This window comes from Rhagoletis pomonella, unplaced genomic scaffold, assembly GCF_013731165.1.
Source record: "Rhagoletis pomonella isolate Grant_MI unplaced genomic scaffold, Rhpom_1.0 Rhpom_scaffold_00747, whole genome shotgun sequence".
NCBI lineage: Eukaryota > Metazoa > Arthropoda > Insecta > Diptera > Tephritidae > Rhagoletis > Rhagoletis pomonella.
This window is the reverse complement of record NW_023459301.1, coordinates 5,932-29,332: the sequence shown is the minus strand read 5'-3', so window position 1 is coordinate 29,332 and position 23,401 is coordinate 5,932. Positions and strand designations below refer to the sequence as shown.

The 23,401-nt window shown below is 38.3% G+C and overlaps 2 protein-coding genes across 2 annotated transcripts; one reads left to right on the top strand and one right to left on the bottom strand.

The window, feature by feature from the left end:
* Positions 1-2,974: 2,974 nt before the first annotated feature.
* On the top strand, positions 2,975-4,918 carry LOC118751504 (putative nuclease HARBI1). Its single transcript, XM_036486333.1, has 4 exons — positions 2,975-3,075; positions 3,663-4,104; positions 4,170-4,314; positions 4,365-4,918. The coding sequence occupies exons 2-4, from the start codon at positions 3,895-3,897 to the stop codon at positions 4,748-4,750; spliced, it is 741 nt and encodes a 246-aa protein (XP_036342226.1). The 5' UTR covers positions 2,975-3,075; positions 3,663-3,894; the 3' UTR covers positions 4,751-4,918.
* Positions 4,847-5,774, bottom strand: LOC118751505. Its single transcript, XM_036486334.1, has 2 exons — positions 5,508-5,774; positions 4,847-5,443 (listed from the first exon to the last, which is right to left on the bottom strand). Exons 1-2 carry the CDS (start codon positions 5,772-5,774, stop codon positions 4,847-4,849), a joined length of 864 nt encoding a protein of 287 aa, XP_036342227.1.
* Between the last annotated feature and the right edge of the window lie 17,627 nt (positions 5,775-23,401).

Here is a 23,401-nt window from a genome sequence, read left to right as displayed (position 1 = left end):
CCTCATATGCTGCCTTCGCTTTCTTCCATAAAGTTTTCAACTCCTCTCGTTGAATGACCAGAGTATATTTGGTGTGATCAGTTTGGGCCGCGTCGTTGTAGTCGGCCTCAAATTCTGTCACAGCGTCTGCCAGGCGAATATACTTATCCATCGCTTGGTATAATTAGAAGAAAACTTTGAAGGATATGGGACTGAGGATTGTCTTCCCGAGAAGAATTTGTAACCTTGCAACACCACAATTCAAAGAATTTCGTACACAAAATTTAAAGTGGAATTCCAATTCCGTACCACCAGTTTTATTTAATATTTCAAATATATAAACTTGCCTTGTATATGTGTATGTATGTGTACGAATATTAATCTCTTACGCTTACAGGTAATATATGTAATTTGCTCGCCACCCAACACAGCAAGATATAATTAATATTTAAATCGAAGCAATTATAAACAGTGCTAATAATTGAATCTATCAGAAAATTCTGTGTCACACGCGAAAAGTGGTTTTGTGGATGTGAAATATCGGTCGTACGAGTGAATTTAGTGTGTATTAGCACAAAATTTCAAGCCAAAGTGAGGTTAAGACCACCCCGTGAAGTGTTGTTAGTGTTTGTGACTAAGCAAATTGAACCTACTTGCAGCACCAATATTAAAGGATTATGGTCGCAGATAAAATGCTTTAGTAAATTGAAACTGTGATAATGTGAAACTAATTTACTCAACGAATTTTTATGAAAATTGTGCTACAACTTAACTTGATTAAAAAGTCGTACTAACAAAACTGAATTGAGGTTTTTGTCTTAAGTTGGCGGCGCGCACTAATTGTTGCCGGTATATTGTGCCCAAAACCGATGTTAAGAAATCGCACGCAGAAAATATGTTAATCAATGAGCAAAAGAACACACTGAACCACAAAACCACTCGCGGATAATTTAACCGATTGTGATAGATATGTATATTTTCTTGAGCGAAAATCCACTACAAATATATGTAAATATTTTTAAAAGCACTAAATGTCAGCCACGTACCTTTTATTATCCGGTGTTTGAGGATGTGAATTTAAGCTGAGTGATTGGGGTTTGTGATATTAGCAAGTGCTCTGTGAATGTGAGTATCTATCGCAGTCGCTACAGATGCTCCGGTTTTGGAGTTGCAATTGAAGTATGTCAAGCTGCTCCTTGTGCTAGTGAATTCGACCCGGTGATGGTGCTTTGAATATTGCTCCCTGTGCTAGTGAATTCGACCCGGTGATGGTGCTTTGAATATTGCTCCCTGTGCTAGTGAATTCGACCCGGTGATGGTGCTTTGAATATTGCTCCTTGTGTTGTGGACTGTAACGTTTTGTTGTTTTAATAAACGGCCGCTTGGTGTCTTTGTCTCGGCGGGGATGGACCATGAAAACACTTGGGGCAACGTTGCTCGCAGTTGCACCAAGGGTTTATTTTGAAAGAAAATAATCAGAACAAAACACCACGGATTAATTAAATATAATACACTTGGTTTATTATACAATAACAATGGCATGCCTAAAAAGGAACGAGTACGCTTTTTTGCGTAATTTTGTACGAAAACAATTCTGTGTCGGAGGCGAGATAAAAGACGTAAATCGATGTGTGTTGTTCATTTAAACAGATAAATTTGTCCTTCGCATAGAAGTATATTTTTATCCACTGCTTTATATAAACGAGTAAAACAGAATCTTTGTTGCCCCTTATCGAGAAACTTGGGTCCGGTTTAGTTATTTGTACAATGATTTTCGGTTGTTGTGTCCAAACGCATAATCCGAATCCAAAAACTTTAACATCACGTGTAATCAAATGATTAAAACTTTATTTAAAATAAATGTTTCAAATTTCCGAGCACTATCATATTAATAAATTCGGTTTGCACTATGCACTTTTTTGCGAATTTGGACGTGGGTTCTGCGCAAAAATACTGTGGATGGCGTAGCCGGAGTGATGTGCACAAGAAGTGTTTTATACCTTTGACATGCGGAAGCCCTTCTTCTCCGGCAAAACAGAATGGAGAATTCTACTTAGTAAGGGTTATAATCCCTACGCGCGGCCGAAGGCAGAAGCAAGTGCAACAGGTGGTGGCCATAACAAACTGCATGTCTTCAATGGCTTGGAAGAACCTGTTATTGCATTAACTGGATTGAGAACCAGTTCTTCACGCATAGGAGTAGTTCTGACTTGTGGTTCAACAATTCAACCAGAAGCTGACATAGACGCGCACATGGTTACTATGCCCGACAGCTCCGCGTATCTTTGTGAAATCATTCCCATAGCGCGCTCTTCTTCCGCTGCTATAATTGCAAATGCAATAGAATCCACCGTTTCCTTCAAAATATGTAAAATCAAACAATTTTACTATAAATAAGCGCTTCATGAGTGTTTTTTTAATTCCTTTCCACTTTGTTTTCCTTCATTCAGCTATCTTCGAAAAACAACTGATAACTGGCAATGCAGCACATGTTTCCGCAAGGGATGCAGCATGTGGATTTTTCATTTTGTGTAGCGTAGCTACGAATGACGAATTACGAAAATTCGGGTTCTATAACAAGGGGGTAAATGTATGGATCGCGTTTTGATGCTACACGCTCAATATTTATTGACAGTATTGCGATCCGTGATCCGGATTTCAAAATTTCTAGATATTTTGCTATCCATATCACGATCCATCAAGGCGCCTGAGATTTGCTCATATTTTTCTACACGTGTACACACAACGGTATGAAATATCGTCGATAGTATCGATAGTCATGTATTGTCGATAGTCATCACTATCGATAGTTGCGATTGTGATGCACCATCGATAATTTTCCACCACTACTATGTATATCGCAAATCTGTATGAAACACTTGCAGCTAGCGAAACGGTTAATTGCTGTTTGAACCTTATATCTTTGAAGAAAATTATTTATTGATTGATCGTCTAACATTTGAACATTTTTGACTACATTTAATTTTTTTTTTTTTACAGTATTGTAAGACATGGAAACGACTCATCTCTAGCACCATCTATAATAGTAATTGCATCGCTTAGTATTTTATGGCTATTGAAGGCACCAAAGAAAGTGTAAGCAAATGAACCACTCCTGCATTTTTTTACAATTATATGTGAAATAGTTGAATGCTACATATACATATGTATTTCTCGTTATAGGGCCGTAGCTAGGATTTTTTTATTTTCACCTTTATTTCAACATAGATTGATTAAAACAAAAATACTGATAAAAATAAAATATTCGGCCCTATTCCCGTTGGCGTTGTCGTTATAATAATCGTTTCTATGTCGTTGTCGTTTTTATCGTCGCTTCGTTCCTAAATTCGCATTCTTGAAGTATATTGAAACGACGGAGAAAAGTTATCGAAAACAAAAAATTAAAATTAATAAAGTATGGTAGCGCTGCAATGTTTTGCGTTGTTACTTTTGACACTGAATTTTGAATTTTGTTATACTAACGAAAAATTAAAGAATGGCGAGTACGGAATTTTATTTTTCAAGTTCAAGTGAGGACAATGAAATGAACAACATAAATAAACATCGCAGGAGATTACGGCATAGCATAAATGTACTAACACTTCCAGATACAATGTAAGAAAATGTAGTTGAGTAAATTATTTATATATATACGTACATGTACATATGTGCATATTTTTTAGATTTGTGAACACCTTTAGACTGAACAAAGCTGCGTTTCAATACGTCCTAGAGCAAATCCGCCCGAAACTAAAACGCAACACGCGAAAGTCTGCTATTACGCCAACAATAAAACTGGCAACTGCTTTGCGTTTTTTTGCGCAAGGGTCATATCAGCTTAGCGTTGGAAATGACTTTAATTTGTCGTTGGCCCAACCCACGGTAAGCAAGATTTTATCCGAGGTGTTAGACGTGATGGAAACTACAATTTGCAAAAACTGGGTTAAGTTCCAAATGTCGGAAGATGAGGCGATGGAGTGCAAGCGAAGTTTTTTTGAACGAACTGGTTTTCCTGGAATCATTGGCTGTGTAGACGGAACACATATTAAAATAATTGGTCCCTGCAAAAGCTCTCAACATTTGTACTACAACAGAAAAGGTTTCTTTAGCATAAATGCAATGATTGTAAATACTTGAATGAATGTAATTTATGGAAGTGATTACTAACTATTTATTCTTTTTTGTATTAGATCTGTGATCATAAAATGCGTATAAGATACGTAGACGCCAGACATCCAGGCTCTGGACACGATTCCTTAATTTGGAATACCAGCCGAGTAAGAAGGTTTTTACAGGAAAAATATGAAGCTGGTGAACGTAATTCGTGGATTCTTGGTATGAAATTACAATTAATATTGAAATGAGTTTTACATACAAGTTTTTAGGCGTTGCGGGTTACCCATTAGAACCATTTCTAATGACACCTTATAGATCAGCGACTGAACACAGTGCGGAAAGCCGCTACAATTCCGTTCATTCCAAAGCCAGAAATATTGTTGAGCGAGTGATTGGAGTACTCAAATCGCGATTTCGCTGCCTCCTTGGAGCGCGTGAGTTACACTATGATCCCCAAAAAATTAATAAAATCGTAAACGCTTGTGCTGCTCTCCACAATATTTGTCTTCACTACAATACTTACTTTCCTGAAGATGATCTACAAACGCCTTTCGAAGAAGCAGAAAATTCTGCCATTATTAATGAAAATGAGGCAGGCAGTAGCTCAGAGGCTTCCAGAATAAGAGATGTGATTAAAAGCAATTTGTCTTTATAAGTTATATTTTTTAATTCATACTATATACATACATACTTAAAGTAAAAAAAGAAAAAACACTTCATAAAAAATAAATAAAAATTCAAATGAAATAAATTAGATATTGGAACTTAATTGTTTCTCCAATAACTCCAACTTCTTTCTTTTTATTGCAGCATCCAGCTCCAAAAGCTCTTCCTCTTTACGCACTTTCCTTTTGTAAATTTTTAGGCGTTCCTCTTCTATCTCATACCTTTTTCTTTGGTATCTGGAAACATCTTTCATGTATCCCTTAATGGACTGTAAATGGTCGCACTGCACTTCCTGTATTTCGGTCTGCTTCCTTAACAGCTCAATTCTTTCTTTTTCTGCAGGTTTTGTGCTTCTTGAGGACCGCACTCTTGTTGAAACTGTGGGTGTTTCATCTTCTACATATTCTTCGGTGACGTATTCTTCGGCGTTTTCTGCATTTGCCTGTACTTGAGAACTCGCAGTCGTTTCATCAAGGTTAAGCAACTCATAAATTTCGGTTTCTTCAACCAAACCCAACTCACTCCCTTTGGGGTTTATTTGCTGCTCAAACTGCAACAAATTTGCCACCGCTTCTTCCAGTGGAGACAGTTGGATTTGTCTATTGGCTCCTCCTGTTGCTCTCGCTTCGGTTTTGTTGTTGACCAGTTTTTTCTTTACCTTGAATTTCAAGTCCTTCCATACCTTTAGTAGAATTGTAGAATCGTTAGTTTTAAGTAATATTTACTGTTAAAATAATTTTACTTACTTTATGCCAACCTTCTCTATCACGAACTGGAGGTCCAAAAGGATTTACTTTTTCCGCAACCACGTTCCAAAAACTGTTGAAGTTAAGAGGTTTTATGCCCTTCCTAAAACCTTTGGCGTACGCGGGATTCTTTTCCATTTCGGAAACTAAAACCTCAAATTGCTGCACGGTAGTAATTTTCATTTTAACTTTATTAAAATCGCAATCCTTTCGCTTTCGTTCAAAAAAATGCGGACGACAGTAGACGAATGTTTCTATGGCGTTCATATCTTCGTTTAAAAATGGAGAATACCGATATATTTCCGATAAACTTCGATAACGCCAACGGTGATGCCAACTTGTCGTTTTTATTTCGTTTTAAAACGATAACGCCAACGGGAATAGGGCCGATTTAACACAAAAAGGGTTGAAATTTTGAAATTCCTGCCCGTTGAAATATTACGCATGTTTCGGGCCATTTGGTTTTTAATTTTGCCTTGAAATATTTCCATACCCTCTGCCATTCTTTGAGCATTGGTGAACCGAAGATATTTAAATTGCAGGTGATATGTTTCCAATGTTATCATGAGGAATCGAAGGGTTCATCTCCATCTGTTGTATTAATACCTCAAGTTGCTGGTTTGTACTACAACAAACTGTACAAACTTTGTAGTAACTTTCACCATTTTAAATTCTGCAAAGGCAAAAAACATTGAAAATTGTTCATAATATAGAAATTACTAATAATTAATTTATGTACTTTACAAAATGAGAGTCAAACATTTTTTACACCCGAGTATGATAGACATTTTATTTTATTATTTTATATATTGTTTATATATTAATTATATTTTTATAAACAGTGAAAACAAAAATGTGGATGTTATATATACCGACTTCAGTAAAGCATTTGACAAAGTGTGTCACTCGTTGCTCATCTATAAACTTGATCATCTTGGTCTTCAACCTAATATTCTACGTTGGATCTCTTCATACCTCTATGATAGATCTCAAAGGGTAATGTTTAAAAATACTATTTCTGACGTCATTGATGTTACTTCAGGAGTCCCGCAAGGTAGCCACCTAGGCCCGATTCTGTTCTTGCTTTTTATAAACGATATTGTTACAAATACAGTGCCGGACAAAAGTATTGACACAGAGAATTTTTCGCAATATATGCGAATCAAATGCGATTTTTTAGCACCTTCAAGCTTGCACTTTGTTATACTAAAATTAGTTGAGCTATAAAACTGCATACTTAGAATTTTTCTAAAAAATCTTAATAGAAAGTTGCAAATAAGTATGCAAATTTAATGAATTTTCCTGAGTTTCGCACAAAATTTAGAGATTTAGTTTTTATGTTTTTTGGTGTAGGACGAACTATATATTTATAATAAATTATCGAAAATAAATTAGAATAAAAAACTTTTCAGATATTGCGAAAAATTCTCTGTGCCAATACTTTTGTCCGGCACTGTATAAAATTTTAAAAAATTTTAATGTACGCAGATGATGTGAAACTTTATAAATCGTACGTATCAATTAAAGAAAAGCCTTTGCTACAAGCAGACTTAAACAACATGGCTAACTAACATGGAAAAATGAAAAGTAATGTGCTTGTTGTTGTAGCGGCTACAGCAACCCCGCCCAGATAGGTTAATATCTTAGTCGTTGTCGTCAAGTTCCACTAACGGCAGCCCTAAGAAGCGAGCAGCCTCAATGGGGTCGGTACACAGGGACAAAGGCGTTAGGGTTGTCGGGTTTTCCGGGCATACGAAGAGATGTTTCGAGTCATGGGGTGTCTCGGCATGCCAAACACTCATTTGGTACATCTGCGCTTAGTCTGCTCAGGTATGAGTTTAACCTGCTGCAGTAGCCAGAGCCAAGTTGGGCTATTGTGGTTCTAGTCTCCCGAGGCAGATGAGGCTCCGTCTCGTTAATGTCCGGTGGTTGTGCGCCTTGAACGGCATTCACAGGTCTGGAGTCTACATAACTCGAGACTGACTCCCTGTGAATGCCGTTCAGGGCCTGTCGATAAGCTGACGGGTCCAAAAGTTGTTTAATGAACCTCTGGACTTCGTCCGCCAGTTCGTAGAGATGCCTCCTGACGTGCCTGGGCGAGGGCTTTTCTGCAAGCAGTTGCCTATTTGGGTGACCACGTCTATGGCTCCCAACAATACACTGCTTGCAGAGCATTGTGTTGCCCTCCTTAATCGGGAGCAGTTTCGCCTCGTCGTGCAGGCGGTGTTCTGGCGACATCAGAAGGCATCCAATCGCTGTCCGTAGTGCGGTGTTTGCGTCGTCTGCAGCTTCATCCACTGCTTCCTACTAGTCCCCGGCGACCACACTGGTGCTGCGTAATTTAAAATCGGCCGGCCTATTGCCGTGTATGTTGCCAGCAACGTTTCTTTGTCTTTGCCCCAAGTACTGCCGGCTAGCGACTTGAGGACCGTTTCGCGGCTCTGTACTTTGTTGACAATTGCGGTTGCGTGCGCAGAGAAGGAGAGCTACTCCGAGTGTTTTGGGGTTATTCACTGTCGGAATTTGTGTATCATCGACGTGAATTCACAGCGGTAGCCTGACCCCCTTCGTCCAGGTGGTGAAGAAGGTCGCAGAGGATTTTGTAAGGGAGAGTGTTAGGCTCCTTGCAGTGAAGAAGCGAGAAAGCTCGGAGAGATACCTGTTTACTTTCGAACGCAAATCATCAATTCCATTCCCAGTCGCCATGATCGAGCAATCGTCGGCGTAAGAGACAATCGATACTCCCTCTGGTGGTTGAGGGAGCTTTGAATTGTAAAAGTTAAACAGTAGTGGGAAAAGAACACCACCATGTGGAACCCCCTGTTTCATTTTGCTCGATTTGTCTCTAAACATTACCGACGAGTGTCGACCACTCAGATAATTCGCCGACCACCGTTTGATCCTCTGTGGGAGAGAGTAAGCCTCTATACTTTACGGAAACCATTCTGATGCTTCGCTGGGGTTACGTGGTTCGTGAAATACGGGAGCAGTAAGGCCTCTAGTGTCTTCGTTACCGCGGAAAGAAGTATTATCCGCCGATAAGATTCTTCTTTTGGCTGGGTTTCCGGGTTTGAGCAGTGGGGCCACTCTCTCCACATTCCAGATGTCTGGGATGATGAGAGTGGCCATTGACATATTGAGGACCTCCGTTAGGTACGCTACTCCCGCAGGACCCAAATTTTTCAGCATCAACATGCATATTCCGTCGGCACCCATGGCTTTGGGGGCTTTCGCCTTCCCGATGGCCACCTGAACTTCACTGCAAGTGAAAGCAAGGGAGGCAAAAGTTGTTGGCAGTTTGCAATATGAACTGCCGGCTAAAATAGCTCGCGCATCGCTCCGGGTCCGACGAAGCATGGTCGCCGAAAGAAATTTCGACCTTGCCGTCGTGCTTCGTCGGATTGGACAGTGACCTCACGGTTGACCAAAGCTTACTCACACCAGTGGTGAAATTACAAGTCTTCAGATGCTCCTCCCACTTTTCCGCTTATTTTCGTTCACAAGCTGCCGAATCTCCTCCTTGAGATCCCAGATACGGAGATTTCCGGGATCAGCCTGACGAAGGTTGTCACGTTCATTGGCTAGCACAGCCGCTTCAGCAGGGAAGTTTGGACGGGGGTCCGTGACCGGTATGAAGCGAGCTGCAGCAGCAGTGGCAACCCTGCGGAACTTACGTTCGCCAAGGTGGACGTCGGTTGGTGTGGGGAGCGCAGCGAAGGTGCTCTCAGTAAATTCCGCGAAGCTTTTCCAATCAGCTTTAGAACAGTTGATATAGGTCCGGTGTTCCGCGGAGGCAAAGTCGATTGGTTTATCGATCGAGATGACTATGGGCAGATGGTCTGATGTCAAAGTCAGCATACGTCGCCATGATACGCTGTTTATCAGACCAGCGGTGACTATTGTTATGTTTGGCGAGCTGCAGCAGCTGCCCATAATCCTGGTGGGTGCGTCGTCGTTCATTGCGCAGAATGTCGAATCGTTTATCTGCTCAGCCAAGTCTGTTCCCCTACGATCGTTTGACAGGCTTGAATGCCAAAGATCGTGGTGCGCAGTAAAGTCACCTACTACCAAATGGTTTTCACCTCTGAGGAGCGCACCTATATCAGGGTGATATCCTGCCGTGCAGCAAGTGACAGGGGGTATGTATACGTTAAATATTTCGAGCTCAACAACGCCTGACCGGATAGCAATGCCCTGACTTTCTAGGGTGGTATCCCTGCGGTCGATGTCTGCTTCAATAAGACGATAGTGCACTCGCATTATGCATTATCTCGCTCGCGATCTCGACGGTGCACGTTGTATCCGGCACAATTCAACAATGTTAAATTGCTGTGCAACTTCGCCTCATGGACCGTGGCTATCGATATACCATGCCTTCCCATGAAGACGGTTATCTCCTCGATCTTGCTCTGAAGTCCGTTACAGTTAAATTGAAGGAGCTTGATGTGGTTCGGGAGACGTGTTGTTATGCGGGGTGTGAAGGATATGTACGGCCTTGCCGCCATTGGCTGTGTGCGCTGCTGTGGAGGTGGCCGCCCTGTGGTGGTAGTGGGTGGCGTCGCAATTGGGGTTTGCGGCGCAACACGGGCGGTCAAAGTTCCTCGTCCAATCTCGCATGGTGCGCAGACCTGAACATGCCCTAAAGTGGCACCAGCCAAGACAGGTGTTGTACTTGACCGATGCCACGCTACGGGATATCCTGGTCTGACATACCGTGCAGATTGTAGGAGGAACCAGGAGTTTTTAGCGGCGGCGTGTGGGTGGGGGTGCGGTTGTGTCTGTTGTATGGTCTGTCGTGGTTGTTTTGTGGTCTATTGTGTTGTGGTGCTGTGGTGTTTGGTGTTGAGCTGCTCAGGTGGACTGGGGTTAGCCGTGCAGGCTGCTGTGTTTGAGCAGCAGGGGGCCACAAATGATGTGGTCCACTGCCGATGGGTCCGTAGTCTCGAGTAGACTCTGATGTGATTCCACCCGTCGCAAGCATTGCACTTGACTGAGGTGAAGCTGTGGTGTAGTCGTCTCTGGCCTACACAGCAGGTGTAGGTTTCTGGCCATGAGTTTGACTCGATGCCAGCCCTGAGCAGAAGAATGCATAGCAAATGTAGCCCTATGGACGAATAACTTCTGAGGCACTTCGCCGACCTAAACGGGGTTAGATCGCCGAAACAACAGCCCTTGGTCATTCCGGTACGTAGAGATGTTCAGCCACTTTCTTATACAATAGATAAACATAACTTGGAACAGGTATATAATTTTGTGCATCTTGGTATCAGAATGGATCCGAAAATTAATTTTAATCTTCACATTAATGTGACAGTCAACAAGGCTAAAGGTGTGCTTGCATTTGTGGAACGATGCTTTTGACCGTCGTTAGTGACCCTTATATCACTAAAACCCTGTTTACAACATTAGTTAGACCGATTCTGGAATACGGTTCGGTGGTTTGGAATCCAAGGTATCAAATTTACTTAGACAAGATAGAATCAGTTCAAAAACAATTCTTACCTTTTGCTTTAAGAAATTTCCGTTGGGATTCTCAATATAAATTTCTGGTACTGTTCTTCCATTGGAATTATACATACATTCTATTATATTTTAAGATGTCCACCGAAATATTTCGGAAAAATATTAAGATTTAAGCGAGCTGGACCGATTTCAAAATACCTCTAAAAATGGAGTTTTGTATGAATAAAAATAGTTTCTTAAAGATGTTTTTTGAAAAAATCCCCTCAAATGACAAAACGGTTTAAGATTAAAAAATGTACATAAAAGTATTTAAAAAAATAAAGAAAAATTTTGAACGGAATCGTAATAATGAGATTTTTGATGCTGTTTTTTACCTTTTTTCAAAGATTGGTATAAGAAAAACTTGAATCAGGGTTGGGCATTTTCGCACTACCACTGAATTGCACTATCACTGTTTATTCAGTGATAGTTAAAATGCAGAATTCATTATCACTGAAAATTTAGTGATAGTGAAAAAAAAATTTCACTATCACTGAAGGTTTAGTGATAGTGAAAAACAAATTGCATTATCACTAAAACTTTAGTGATAGTTAGAAAAAACTCACAGAGGATGCCTTCCTCTTCCTCTGTTACCAGCATCGCGACCCGCGTTGAATACTTTCAGAGCTGGAGCGTTTCTGTCCATTCGAACGACATGACCTAGCCAGCGGAGCCGCTGAATTCTAATTCGCTGCACTACGTCTATGTCGTTGTAAAGCTCATACAGCTCATCGTTAAATCGTCTGCGGTATTCGCCATTGCTAACGCGCAAAGGCCCATAAATCTTGCGCAGAATCTTTCTCTCGAAAACTCCAAGAGGCGCTTCATCCGATGCTTTCTTTGTCCATGCCTCCGCACCATACTCCATATTTAAAAACTTTTTTTATTGTGAATTTAATATATTATCTACATATGTAAAATAATAGACGTTATCATGATTGCACTTAACACAAAAACTACTGGATAGATTTCAGTAAAATTTTCAGAGATTGTACCTTGCATATATGGTCCTATTATAGGGTAGTTTAGTATAAACGAAAAAATAGTATCAAAAATGACCCTCTAAGGAAATAAGGTTAAATCTATAACATGTACATATATTAACTTTTTACATTTTGCTAACTCAGGTGTACAAAATTATGGAATAAATGTAACAGGCCGAAATCTGCGGAAATAATAAAAACAGTTATATCTTCGAATCTGGTTACGCCTTGCGTTACAAGATGGAACTCATTGTACGATTCGGTTCAGAAGTTAATAGAAGTCAAAAACAGATTAGGTGAACTATGCTATAAGCTGGAAATTTCTACTTTCAATGAGGAAGAAATTGAGTATTTGGAAGAATATGCAAAAGTAATGCAACCTATCGCAGAAGCTATAGACTTCCTTCAAAGAGAACAAAATATTTTCTTTGGTTACTTTATTCCAACTTTACTGTCCATCAAAATAAAAATGCGACGTTTAGCTTCCGAAAACTTGAAATATTTGACGGAAACTAATATTCAAATGCAATCAAAGCTAATGCAAAGGTTTGACAAATATTTTAGTTTGCACTCTGACTCTTGGGATGCAGTTATTGCAGCAATTCTCATTCCCGATATCAAACTAAAATTTTGCAAAACTTTGCTGGAAAGTGCTGATTCATACAGTCTAGAAGATGTTCGGGATAAATTTAAAGAATATGCGATGGAGTTTAAAAGACAACCGGTAGGGGAAGATAATAATTTACAGCCTTCCATAAATGCGAATACATCATTTCTCGAATTCGATGAGGTATTCGATTAAAAGAAACCAACCTGCAAAAGTTTTGTAAATAATTTGCTTTTTAGATGAAAATCGGTATAAATGTTGCCATGGCGGAGCTATATCAACTGAAGTAGTTTTGTACCTGAATGACGAGGATAGGAGAATTGAAGCTTTGCATCGCTTTCCTACTATAAAAAAAATGTTTTTAAAATATAATACACCTCTTCCTTCGCCAGTGGACTTTTTGCCTTTGCTGGGATTGTCAATCGACCGACAAGGCAAAATCTTTCTGACCATGTTGGTACTAAAAAAGGCAAATAAAAAATGAATTATGTTTTTATATTTTCGAAGCGACGTACTATAATTAGAAGTCTCTTCTTAAGAATATTGTTTAATTTGAATATATTTCTTTTCACTGCTTCAGCTAATATAGTCTTACTTTATTTTTTCAAGTAGAACTATGTCATAACAATAAAGCTTGTTTACAGCCAAAAGCAATGTCATTTTACTGAAAAATTTTAATTATCAACTTCACTATCACTAAATATTAAGTGGTAGTGCAAATTGTTTTTCACTGTCACTAAGGGTTTAGTGATAGTGCAATTTGTTTTTAACTATCACTAAATGTTCAGTGATAGTGCATTTTTTTCACTGTCACTAAAATTTTCAGTGATAATGGATTTTGCATTTTAACTATCACTGAATAGACAGTGGTAGTGAAAAGCGTATTGCATTCATTTTTTAGTGCATTGTGCCCAACCTTGTTTTCCAGCCTATTTCGTTATTTTATTTTGCTTTTTATAGATTTTTAGGTCATAAAAATCCGTTCCCTGGTGATAACGAATATGCTGCCACGTTTGTAAGAAAATTTGTTTTTCGGTTAGAGTTCAGGGAAACTCTTTTTAAATTCATAAAGAAAACACTGAAAATCGGGACATAATCGGTACAAATATGAAAACTCGTGACACTTATACGTCCCGACTTTAAAAAAATTTTCAGCCGTACAATTTTCTGGAAATCGGTACTGTCCCACCAAAATTGGTACGACTGGTCACCGTATGTATAGGCCTTTAAAATTATGTTTAATAATTTTGATAATTTATTCAAAACTTATATATACAATCGCTCCTTAGCAAATAAGTGGTTTTTCAAGAAATTTTAGGAAAATGGGGGTGGCACCGCCCAAGTATATGATATATGCGTATCTCAAAAACTACTTGACCGATCTCGATCAAATTTGGCATACAAAAACCTACTCCCCCTAAAATATAGCTAGCTTTGAGTTTTTTTGAAATTACCGTTACGTTGGTGGAGCCCGTGGTTTTTGTCCGAATTCAAACATTTTCAATACGACGCTTAAGGAGCCTGAGCGCAAATGTGGTCGAGATTGCTGGAGTAGATTTTGAGATGCACATATTTATATGATATATATGGGCGGTGCCACCCCCATTTTCCTAAACATTTTTTAAAAGCCAATTTTTTGGTAAAGAGTGATTGTATATATCAATTTTAAATACATATTGATGACTTCCTTAGCCACACTTCTCAAATAATCCGAAAGTCCGGTGCATACACAATATAAATTCAAGGACATTCAATTTTTATGCGATTGCAATCAATGAGGTATCAGTATTACATATTTTGAAATTGTGGAAATTAGTGATTGTCAAAACTTAAAAAAATTATAAAAGATGTTTTTTTTTGTATTTGCCCGTTTTTGTTATTTTATGGCCTTATAACAATTATATTCAAAAATTTTTATTGAGCTTGAGGCCGTTTTTAATGAAAAACTTATTGTGGAAAGCAACAATAATTTGAAAAATGGTAGAAGTGATAGCTATTTCAGAAATCACCACATTTCCTCATCAGACTTCTTTCAGTAGGATTCGAACCGACGATCACACTGACTCAGCCAGTTGCCTACGCACTGTGCTAAGTTCGCCTTGTAGATTATCGTTGTTTTTTTCCCACTTTTTCATTTGTCAAGCCAACACAATCAAGCGCAGCTATTCCGCTGCTATTCACACTTGATCATATGGTTGTTGGTTTTGTTGGTTTTTGTTAATATTCTATTGTATTCTAATGTTTAACTTTTAGGTGTGCTCGTCCTTAAGTTATTTGTTTTTCTTATTTTATGGCCTTATAACAATTATATTGAACAATTGTTATTGAGCTTGGGGCCCTTTTTAATGAAAAACTTATTGTGGAAAAGCAACAATAATTTGAAAAAATTGTAGAAGTGATATCTATTTCGGATATCACCACATTTCCTCATCAGACTTTCCCTATTTGCCCGTTGAAAAATTCCGACAATCCAAGTCTGACAATATTTTATTATACATCATTTTAAAAATTTCGATGGGCACCCTAATGTACATACATATGTTTTTGGCAGTAAAGATAAATTTAAACGGTTTGCGATGTGTAGAGAGCGTTCTGCCCAAAATTTTTCTTGGAAGAAAGTTTTGGACTTACATTCAGTGTTGCCACTCATATATTTTTTCCCCTACCAAAAAACGTACCAAAACGGTTTTGAGATTACCAAAAAGATTTTTCGCCTACTAAAAAACGTACCAAAACGGTTTTGAGAGTACCAAAAAGATTTTTTTGCAGTAATAAAAGATAAATGTTTTTTTTCTTATTTATTATTTTTCAACAAAGAAACAGAAAGTTTTAAGAATAAAGATTAAAAAATATTTGTTCACACAGAATTTTTCACAATGTCGATATACAATATTTTTTGTTATTTTTAATAAAAATATAGTTCATACTATAACAAATAACATTAAAATGTCATTTCTAAACTCTGTTCAAACCTCAGGAAAATTCAATAAATTACCATGCAAATTTCCAATTTTTTATCAGATTTTTGAGAATTCCTTTGAGTATGCAGTAGCCCAATAAATTTTGAACTTGGTCAAGTGTGTTCACAAACCACATATTTATTGCACTTCAAATTAATTTAGCTGTTTTACTTGTCCATCACTCCATTAAAACTAATCAGTCTTTATATATATACTCATTGAAAAGTCAAGAATGATAGAATAAAAGATTGCGCCGTCCTGTCGGCGAATAGGAGGATAAAAGAAACCGTCAAAGCAGTCAATATTTTAATACATATTAAATTTTTCGATAGAAAACGTGCCTTAGTTGTATTAAATTGTAAAAATATATGATTTGTATTGCCGGCTACACCCAAGAATTATAAATCATCAAATTGCGCATTCTCGGCGACACTGACATTTCTCAAGTACAAGTAAACAAAGTCGAATAGGAGGAAAAACAGACTGTCAGCGAATTTAGAATCTGACTTTGCGACAACTTTCGCGTATTGACGGTTAATTGAATTGAAGTTGTCGTTTAAATTATTGGACTTTTGATTGACGAATAAATACATAATATAGAAAAATCAAAAATATAGATGGAAATAATTAATATTGACTACCCCTTTTAAGGAAAAAGTGCCAACATCAAAATCAAGGTACCAACGTACCAAATTTCAAAGTACCAGTTTTGGTACGAAAGTACCAAAATTGGCAACGCTGCTTACATTTAGTGTACTAGCGAGAGATATTTTATGTTTTTTGGGTTGAAGCTGCTTCGCCGAATGGATCTATAGAGCGTAAAAATTAGATTTTCCTGTTTCTTTCTTTAGTCGAAACATAAAACCAAATAAACAATAAACATTATTAGAAACTAATATTCGCTGATACAATAATAATGAGCATAGTTAACGGAAATTACTTCACTCCTATTCTGACTTTAAACTCATATTTACATAATTATTATTAACAAAAATGTATCAAACGACAAATCATTTAAATATTTTTCACAACATTATAAAATCTTATGCTCTGATACACTGGCAATCAAATCCGAATGTTTGTACGACATTTTGTTTATTACTTACAGTAGCATAACTTTTTAAATAATAAACGGATTGCTTTGAAATTTTCAGCAATTGGCCCCTATCGTCCAAGAAATAAAGCCTAGAATACAGAAAAGCTAAGCTTAAACACGAAACAAGCGATTCGCAGAAAAAACGTAAGGCAACTGTATTCCCTCAGTTTTGAACTTTTCTGTTTCGGGTTGATACCAACAGGATTGTGGAGCCAACCTTTATTTTTAATTGTGATTTTCATACATCCGAGAATGCTTTCTACTGAGATTTCTTTGATTTCGCTTGGAATATTATCCCATTATAATTTTACTCGCATCCAAAGTACTTCCATGTTACTCGGAGCTCGCTTGCGGTCATAGGATTACGTGAAAATTTTGCTCAAGCAGCCGTTGGTGTCGAATCTTTTTAGAATTCTCTGAATCTCCGTTTTATGTTAATTGCAGCTGCGTTCATTGTGCTCTCCACGTCCTCTTTAAAGTTAATCGCATGCCCTAGTGGCTGTAATTAATATTAAATACAAATAAGAGCATAAAATTAGAATTTTATGATAGTGTAAAAAGTACTTAAAGTTGATGAAATGCGCACCGAGGTGCGTAAACCTTAATCTCGCGAGTTTCAGGAAGCTGAGGAGGATGATTCCACCTCGTCTTCCAGACAGATGCGGCAGTAGGGATCCGTGACGATATTAAGTCGCACCGCCTGGGTTCCTAAAGGGCAATGTCCGGTCAGTACACCTGTAAGAATCTAGATCTGGGGCGTAGCCAGCTTTAGAAGCTCCCTTGATCGCCCGCGGTCCACAAGCGGCTAGAAGGGCCTTGGCACTTTGCATGCCGGGTTTTTCGCCCAGCGTTCGCAGAGGCGACTGTGAGCCCATCTGTCCAGGAGCGGGCCGCAGGTTGCGGAACTCCCATGCCTTCCCTGTCCGAGGGGATGGCTTCGAGGGTGTCCTGCCTAGCAAGCTCATCAGCCCTGCAATTCCCGGTGATATCACTGTGCCGGGGAGCCAAATCAGATCCGGAGCGCTCCGCCGATTCTAACGAGGGACGCCCTTTGCAGGCGCTCTATCTTCCTAACAAAAGTGGTATTTTATTGGTGATCTCCGAAATAGCTGCTATAACTTCTACCGCTTAGACTTTGTTGCTTTTTAAATTTTTCCTAATAAACAATCGTGGTACAAAGCTCAATAAAAATATTTAAAAACAAGTAAGAAAGTCTAAGTTCGGGCGGAGCCGAACATTAAATACCCGGCGCAAGTATTAAATATATGTTTTTTCACCTTTCCGAAACCTTCCGCTAGATGGTAAGCCGGCGTGTATCAATTTTGAGTAAATTAGCGTCCTTCAATTTCGAAATATTGAAGTTTCAAGCATTTCTGAAATTTACCGTTATATGAGAAGCGGCCGTTATTCTAGTCCGATTTCAATAATTTTCAACATTTTGCTTATATGTTATTTATGTGATCATAAGTGGGCGGTGCCACGCCCATTTTCCAAAATTTTACCATAAACGTATTTCTTGGTAAAGAATTGTTGCAAGCATCAATTTTGAATAAATTAGCTTCAATATTTACTGATTTATCGAAGATTTTGTATTTCTCTAAATTACCGTTATATGGGATGTGGGCGTGGTTATTGTCCGATTTTAAAAAGTTTCGGCGATTTTTTATGCTGTACCAAGGCCAACTACTGTGCCAAGTTTGGAAGAAATTGGTGCAGCGGTTACCAAGATATACACATGTAACCATAAGTGGGCGTGGCTACGCCCATTTTCCAAAAATTTATAATATTCTTATTTTTCGTCTAAAAATTATTGTAAATATCAATTTTGAGTGAATAATCTCCAGTAGTTACTAAAATATCGCAGTTTTCGTATTTCTGAAAATTACCGTTATATGGGAAGTAGGCGTGGTTATTGAGCGATTTTAAAAATTTTCGGCCATTTGGTATGTTGTGCAAAGACCAACAACTGTGCCAAGTTTGGAAGAAATTGGTGCAGCGGTTACTAAGATATACACATGTAACCATATGTGGGCGTGGCTACGCCCATTTCCCAAAAATTTATAATATTCTTATTTTTCGTCTAAAAATTATTGTAAATATCAATTTTGAGTGAATAATCTCCAGTAGTTACTAAAATATCGCAGTTTTCGTATTTCTGAAAATTACCGTTATATGGGAAGTAGGCGTGGTTATTGAGCGATTTTAAAAATTTTCGGCCATTTGGTATGTTGTGCAAAAGCCAACAACTGTGCCAGGCTTGGAAGAAATTGGTGCAGCGGTTACCAAGATATACACATGTAACCATAAGTGGGCGTGGCTACGCCCATTTTCCAAAAATTTATAATATTCTTATTTTTCGTCTAAAAGATATTGTAAATATAAATTTTGAGCGAATTATCTTCAGTAGTTACTAAAATATCGCAGTTTTCGTATTTCTGGAAATTACCGTTATATGGGAAGTGGGCGTGGTTAAAATCCGATTTCGCCCATTTTCAATACCAACCTACCTTGGATTAAGGGAAACCTACATACCAAATTTCGTTGAGATATCTCAATTGTTGCTCGAGTTATCATGTACATGGACGGACGGACAGACATGGCTTAATCGATTTCTTTTTTCATCCTGATTATTTAAGTATACATTTGTCTATATCTATCTCGATTCGTTTTGGCTGTTACAAACAACCGTTATGTGAACAAAATTAATATACCCTTGTGCACAAGTGCGCTCGGGTATAAAAAAGGAAACTGTTGTTGCTTTTTCCACTTTGTCATTTGTTAAGCCAACTACAATCAAGTGCAGCTATTCCACTGCTATTTAAACTCAATCATGTGGGTGTTATTTTTGTTGGTTTTTGCTAATAATTCTATTTTTAGAATGTTTAACTTTTAAGTGTACTCGTCCTTAAGTTATTTATTCTTGTAATATATGGCCTCATACATAAATATCAACAGTCAAGCCGTTCGGACGTGTTTATCTTTTCGCCCCGTAATTTCTCAGGTTTTCTCCGGAATACACTTTTTAATTTCCACAAGATTTATAATCCTTAATTGGGACAAACAATCTTTTGAGCCGTACGGAAGTGTCTCTGAACTTAAACATTAACAAGAGAAATTAAACTAATTATATACAACCAAAGACACAACTCAGTTGCGCTATAAACAAAAAAAAGCAAAGAAATAAAACTTATAAAACAACAATCACATAGTGTCCGCTATCTACATTGCTGCTGTCGCTAAAGAACCAATAACGACGTTGTTGGCATAGCTGGATTTTCTTTGGTAACTATAGCTGCGCATTTGTTTTCACCTCTGCCTCTGAATCAAAAATCACGAGCGCTGTGACTGAGGTGGTGAAGGAATCTGTTGTCATTATGAAGCAGCTAGTTGAGGTGACGGTGGAGCTGGCGAAGATGAAGGCGAGCATGCTAGCATTTGAGCGCGAAATAGAAAAGGCCGAGCGTGATCGCGCGGAAATAGCGAAACTGCGCGATGATATACACGCACTCAAGGAGGAGGTGGAAAGTAATAGCGTCGCGACTGATGTTATAATTTGAGGTATGCCGCATGAGCCGGCTGAGAAAGTAGTTGAAGTTTTCAGCAGTATCTGTCAAGCAATGCAGCTGAATTTGCTGCTTATTAAAGCTGCTTTCCGCGTACGAAACAAAACCGAAAAAATTGTACCTATCATCGTGAAACTAAATTCCTCCCATGATTATGGTGCTCAGCACAGATCAGTTAGATGCGACCATTGCGGGAAAATGACTAGATTTTAAGTGTATGTGTAACATGTCTTCAGCCTCCTCCCTTTATATTATTTCTCTTCTTTTTACCAAATACCTATCCCTCTCTTACCTTATTTTATACTCATGTTCAATAATTTCGGCATTCTCCGTAATATTAATCGTTCGTAAGGGGCGGTATATGTTGCTTCGCACTGACAAACAAGAAAAGTGAAAATCGCTGTGGTTCCAAAGACAACACGTATAATATGATACGGATACTGGGCAAACAAATGCGCGGCCTTAAGGTATGTTACATTAATGCCCAAAGCCTTCATCCTAAAATCGATGAATTTAGATATATTTTTTGAACGTTCCAATGTTGATGTTTTGTGTGTATCAGAGGCTTGGTTCTCTTCATGCCATGTTGACGATTTGCTTTGTATCAGTGGGTATAAACTGTTTCGCTCAGATAGAATCGGGCATGGTGGTGGTGTTGCTTTTGATATTGAAATTGGTCTCTCGTGTCGTTTTAAATGTAAATCAAGTGCCTCGGATTCCATTGAGTATTTCTTCGTAGAAATAGTTAGCAGTACAGATAAAATCCTAGTTGGCTGTGTATATAGACCAAACCGCAACATTGCATACTTCCCATTTGTCGACCTTATTGAGAATCTTACCCTAAATTACAACAAAATCCTTATAAGTGGCGACTTTAACAGTGACTTGCTTACTGAAACTAAGTTTTCGTTATCAATTGAAACCCTTGGACTTTTCCCTGTTAACCGTTCGATACCCTCAGATTTCACGCGTACCAAAAGCTCGTTATTAGATGTATTTTTTATAAATAAGAGGTCTAAGGTATCACTTTATGACCAACTATCCGCGCCTAATTTCTTTAAGCTTATAAACTACCACCAACTCGAGATGGCAGTGGATGGCATTAACTGGGGATCTATTCATAGTATGGTGTCAGCAGATGAACGGTTTCATTTTCAATTTCATTTCAATTAGCGAACTTTATGATAACTTTGTGCCGATTGTAAATAAATCGTGTAGTTCTAGGAGTTACGCATGGTTTAATAGTCATATTAAAAAACTGATTTACAAACGGAACGGAAACGATCGAAATCTGATATCACCCATAATGACTATAAGATGCTTAGAAGAGAAGTAACGAAAGCCATTAAGTTGCAAAAATCAATGTACTATGCACAACAATTTAACACAGCGGTAGGCTCTAAGCAAACATGGAAACGTATCCGCGATATCGGTATTGGCAAGGAAAGCAATCTAGTAACCGAATCTATTAACGTAAATGAACTAAACGAGAAATTTGTGCAAGTGTCTGTTGGTAACCGTAATATTTGTTATGACCATTATAGTGTTAGTATAAGTGACTGCCTGCCTGGTTTCTGTTTTACCTGTATTGATGAGTCCAGCCTGTACTTAGTATCAAGTCGAATGCAGTTGGTAGTATGCCTTTAACACCATCCTCACAACCTCTGATTTTCCAAGTCTAAGGTCATCCCTGTCAAAAAGCCGAACGGTGATTACGGGCCTATCGCGATATTGCCTTTTCTATCTAAAGTCCTTGAGCGAATCATGAACAACCAGATCAACCTTTTTATTACTAAAAACTCGTTGATGAGCCCGTACCAATCTGCTCTTAAAAGTTTCGGACGATATTAGGCTAAACATTAACAGAAATTATGTAACAGTCCTAACCCTTCTCGACCATTCAAAAGCTTTTCATACCGTGGACCATACGTTAATGTGCTTAAAATTTTTAGTTTCGCACCATCGGCAGTGAACCTAGTAAAATCATACCTTACTGACCGTTCACAATCAGTAAGCGCACAGGATATTGTTTCAACCCCGCTGCCTACGACTCAGGGGGTTCCGCAGGGATCCATACCCCCCTGCTGTTCGTGTTGTATACAAATGATCTCCAATCTGTGTTAAAATATTGTAATATCCATGTCTATGCCGACGACGTCCAATTGTATCTCTGTGGTCCCCCCGTATCCATCAATGCATGTATAACAAACCTAAATACCGACTTAGACTCCGTAAGCAAGTGGGCATCTGAAAATGGCTTAGTGCTTACTCCAAGCAAATCCCAGTGCATCGTTATTTATAAGAAACATTTTAAGCTTGAAGACTATTATGAAGTAAAATTGAACGTGTAACGAAGCGTTTTTGTTGCCCCGATGCTTCTTCAACAATGCTGGGGTATACTCGCCGTGTCCAGGGTTCGTTACAATAAATTTGTAGTTTCGGAGCTCTGGTAAATCGTACTTTATTGACTAACTTCCTTATTTTCTATAGACATATAACCATATAAATGTAAAACGGTCGTACTGTGCGGACGTGTTTTTATATCACTCCACTTTTTCTTATATTATCTGCTAATATTACAAGTTAATATTTTTTCATGTGCATTAGTATGGTGCTAAGTTTTATTTTGAAACATTGACTCATAATTTTGTAATTTAATTGCAATAAATTAATTTCTAAAATCGAAATTGAATATTCCGTGCTTGTGCGGGCAAAAGGTTGATAGGTATCGATCGAAGGTGCTGTGTGCTCATTGCAAAGAATATTTTCACTTAAATTGTGTTGGTGTCGTGCAGGCTGATGTGGGTTTTCTTCTCGCAGCTGAAAAGCCTTTCGTTTGTAAAACATTCATGGATGATCGCCGTAACTCTCGCTCGTTTTCATCCTCTAATGTTTTCGTTGAGAAAGCTAATATATGGGTCGATTACGGATAGCAACTCAACCACGGTTCGGTTGCCAGCTGGCAACGCAACTGGAAAGAAAATTTGTATTACGGATGTCAACTATCGTCAGTTGCTGTAGAGTTATCGATAATCGAAATTTGACAGTTCGACAACCAGCAAGCGGCTGTAAACAAGCCGTGCGGGTAAAATTAAATTATTACAATAAAGAGTTTTAAACAAAAGACAGCAGTAAAGCTAAGTTCATCACAATTATTTGTTTAAGGAGAAGAGAAGTGCATGA

Excerpts from the sequence above, each read along its gene's own strand:
- LOC118751504 (XM_036486333.1), top strand. The coding sequence starts at position 3,895 with ATGGAAACTACAATTTGCAAAAACTGGGTTAAGTTCCAAATGTCGGAA. Across the intron at positions 4,105-4,169 it reads TTAGCATAAATGCAATGATT|ATCTGTGATCATAAAATGCG; the intron begins GTAAATACTTGA and ends TTTTTGTATTAG. Across the intron at positions 4,315-4,364 it reads ACGTAATTCGTGGATTCTTG|GCGTTGCGGGTTACCCATTA; the intron begins GTATGAAATTAC and ends ACAAGTTTTTAG.
- LOC118751505 (XM_036486334.1), bottom strand. The coding sequence starts at position 5,774 with ATGAACGCCATAGAAACATTCGTCTACTGTCGTCCGCATTTTTTTGAA. Across the intron at positions 5,444-5,507 it reads ATAGAGAAGGTTGGCATAAA|GTATGGAAGGACTTGAAATT; the intron begins GTAAGTAAAATT and ends ATTCTACTAAAG.